Here is a 3,782-nt window from a genome sequence, read left to right as displayed (position 1 = left end):
GGCTTCCTAGGGCCAACTTGCTACATGTTTATCTTGGTAGATTAAACATGATTTGCTATATCACAAACACTAATATATTTCAACATTCAAATCATCAATGGCATCATGTAAGACCAAACAAAATCTCTTCATACATGACAAGTTTATCAACTCTAGTGCATTGAATTTCAAACGAAAAACAAAATGGCTCGACAACACCAACCAAATAGTTAAGACATACCCTATAAATTTGCAAGAAAAGAAAAGCTTGGGAAGAATGCCTTATTCAGTGTCTTGTGATGAGTGTCCCATACCACCCTATTTCTTTGGAAATAGGATGATTGAGCTGTACTATTTCCACTACATGAGCTTCAAACTGTGAGAGAATCTCATCATGGTACATGGCAACGAGAAAGTTGTTGCTCTAATATCAATGAAATGCCCACTTTGAAATAACCCGCGCACATGCCATACTCACCAAGAAAGCATAAAGGAATGGACATCAAGATCACTTTCCAACCCTGGTCCAAATCAAAGCCTCTATTTCAAGGGCTGATGTCCTGTCCCACCAGCCTGCACCATCCCATGTGGGTAGGAGGAGATCAGGGCCTAGAGTCACAATATGAATGATCACACTAGGTGGCTAACAAATAAGCACAAGTCCCTTTCATAGGATTTCTCGACCACCCTAACATTAACAGGCCTAGTGGTCACATACCACAGGTACCTATCCAAGACATCCGTGTTATGCCCCTGCCCTGTATGCATGCAACTGGTTACCTATCAATGCTGCAGTGTAGAGTCCAGTAAGTATCAAACCTTATACCACTGTAAATGCTGTCACTGTAGCAGTTTATCAGTTCAACAATAAACCCTACATGAGGAAATGCATAGACAGCACTGACTCCCGAGACACCCAACCCAAATGCCAACAGACTATAACCATGTAGCCCAATTGTGACACATGTTGGCACAGCAGAACAATGCTGTAAGTGGCAACTAATGACAGATGATTGATCACCTTAGCAATGGCTCTGCACTTCAGGAAATCCAAAGAGCAGCTGCTCTGCTCTTCAGACAGACCCTACTCAGAACCCAGCAGAATACGTTTCCAATGTTTAATACTTTGCTTCTCTTTGGATGACAATCACTCAAACAGAAGCTATTCCAGTAAGTGGTCAGAAGCAGGAAACTGAGAGGAAGGTATCCAATGAATGGGCTGCCAATCATGCAAAAGTTGCAGTCAGAAGTTCAACATAAAAGCACACACATACAAACTCTATCTTCGTATTCATCATGTTGTGTGCCTTCAGCTACAGGGTATCAAGAGAAGAGAAAGCACCCAATTGACAGTCCATGCAGAAAGTGGTTGTTAGAAGTATTTTACATACATACACATCCCACATACTCCACACTGAGACAGACACATTTCTCTCCATTTTCATCATGTCATGTATCGTGAGACTGCCTGACCACAAAAACTTATGCAAGGTCAGCAGACTTTAACAAATTCAGTGCCTCAACATTCTAAGTGCCACACTGTGCAAGGATGAAAACACTGGGATGTCATTGTAAAATGAATATGTGGGGCTGAAGGCATATTAAAGCAATGATGGGCAGGATACATCTTGTCATAAAAACTGTGGTAACAAGTCTGAAGTCTGGTGACCCACGAAAGTGCACAAAATAAGAATTTACTTTGACACAAAGTTCTCCACATTTTTAAGCCACCTGGTATACTCATGTTGTTCTTTGCGAACCATATAGCCTAAGACATACCTTCCAAAAGTGGCATTTATGCCACGAGCAGAAAGGTATAGCCTGAAACAATTCTGCACTTGGGGATCAAGATCCCTGTGGCAGAAAAGCAAAGTGTTACAACATCCACAAGTACTTAGAAGTGCAAAAGCATAAAGTAGTTGTTCTACAGATCAAAAGACTCACACGAATTGAGGTCCATCATAGGGGACATCCTTTGCTGCAGCAGCAGCCTCTTTGTATGCTACACGAGAAATAATTGGTTCATTGCCATCTGTGGCACATTCAACCTCCAAAAGAGGGTCCTTCCCTCCTTTGAAGATTTGTACGACCATTTGGACCAGTTGTATAGGAGGATTTTCCGCATCTGGTAAATCATCCTCCAGCTCCTCTGGCAAATCCTCGAGTCTATATATACATGACACTTTAATGTCTTCATTCTTGTAAGTTCTGCAGAAAAACACTTCTCCTGCTCCAGGCCGGTCATCGACAGTAAATGACTCCAATATTTTTCCAACTTCTTGCTGTAGACGTTGTTTAAGCAAACAATGAATAAAGCTCCAGCATAAGTATGTACATGAGGCTATTACCATTAAATCAAGCTTCATTCAATGGCCATAGATGGATTCTTACTGAAAGCCTACCATACAATTTTAATTCTCTTGCAGCACTGTAAAAACTTATCTGGAAACAGGTTTGATGTGGCATTAGCAGTATATGCTGGGGACTATGTGACATTGGCCATAGAAAGTTTAATGGTTAGTTTGAACTCCTCGAATGCAAACCTACCCCAAATTCCCCACAAAGTTGCAGAGCTTCTTACCTGGGGAAGTTGTGCTTCTGCCTGCACTTCCTGAGCGATCTCATCACGTATAATCCGCAAGAACTCGTGATCGCCCCGGGAGATTGTCGCCATAGACCGCGTGATAGGAGGAAGCAGGGGAGCCGTCATCCCACTGTTGTAATAATGAGTGTAGCTGCAGTTGAAGGTGTGGCTGCCGTGGACAAGAGCACATGGGGAGCAAAGCTTGACGACAGAGAGCCCTAAAAGCCTGCAAAAGGCTTTTGAGCGACACAGCAACAACTCATGATGTGCCATCGTCTTCACTTGTTGGTTGTTGGCGTAGCTCCTACCATCACAGAGTCGGCACTTGCTGATGCTGCGACATTATGTTTCTCTTGAGTTCTTGTCTAAATTAGCCTAGTGGTTTTGCGTGATTTGCAGACGAAAGGGGATCGAAGTTCGAACGGAGCCTCGTGTATGCACATTCGAAAACATCAACACAAAGGAAACAAGACTTAAAAACGGAAAGCAAATTGCTATTCGAACGAGCGCTACTTTCGTTTTAAAACGTGGAGGTAAGAGATAATAACTACTAGGCGCTCCGTGCCTAGACTCAGCCTGGCGTTTCGCGTTAGGGCGGGCGCGATTTTTGCGGGCGGGGGCGGGTGCTGGACGCGTGGTACCCGCCCTCACGTTTTCTTTTTTTTTCTTGTGGGGGAGGTGGGGGTTGCCACGTGGCACCCGCCCCCCATCTCTCCTTAACTAATAGTAAAGATTAGGAATGTTATTCCGCACTCTGAGAGCTTCTTTATCCCAGAGTAACTTTGCTATCTTTGAGTGTTAAAAAATCACATGTTTCGCTGTCACATGTTAGTCTATACACAACCATAATATGTACATATATTTTTCTTTTGTGTCCTTGAGCGTAATAAGTCATATGTTTACTAACTATTTTCTCTCTTTTTTGAATCTCTCTCACTATTTTTTACTCCTCTCTCTCTCTACCCTTTTTAACCCTCTCCTCTCTTTGTGAGTTTTCTCTCATATATTTGTTACCTACCTCTCTCCCTCTCTCTCTCTCTCTTTGCAACATCCATCTCGTCCTCCCTCCTCTCCTTTTCACCTCTCCCTCCCTCTCCTCTATTTGTGACCTCTCTCTCTTTTCACTCACTCACTCATACTCTCTCTCTCTCTCTCTCTCTCTCTCTCTCTCTCTCTCTCTCTCACATTTTCCTCTTTCTCTTCCTACTCCCTTTTTATC

The 3,782-nt window shown here is 43.1% G+C and overlaps 1 protein-coding gene across 1 annotated transcript; it reads right to left on the bottom strand.

Annotated features, from left to right (window-relative positions):
- Positions 1–1,521: 1,521 nt before the first annotated feature.
- On the bottom strand, positions 1,522–3,046 carry LOC148029673 (uncharacterized protein At2g39795, mitochondrial-like). The gene is made up of 3 exons (XM_087685947.1): positions 2,561–3,046; positions 1,924–2,261; positions 1,522–1,833 (listed from the first exon to the last, which is right to left on the bottom strand). Exons 1-3 carry the CDS (start codon positions 2,834–2,836, stop codon positions 1,674–1,676), a joined length of 774 nt encoding a protein of 257 aa, XP_087542073.1. The 5' UTR covers positions 2,837–3,046; the 3' UTR covers positions 1,522–1,673.
- Positions 3,047–3,782: the final 736 nt, after the last annotated feature.

The sequence above is a fragment of the Lygodium microphyllum genome, chromosome 10 (genome assembly GCF_053477565.2).
Source record: "Lygodium microphyllum isolate KBCC chromosome 10, Lygodium_microphyllum_v1.1.10, whole genome shotgun sequence".
Classification (NCBI taxonomy): domain Eukaryota; kingdom Viridiplantae; phylum Streptophyta; class Polypodiopsida; order Schizaeales; family Lygodiaceae; genus Lygodium; species Lygodium microphyllum.
This window is presented reverse-complemented; position numbering and strand designations above follow the sequence as displayed.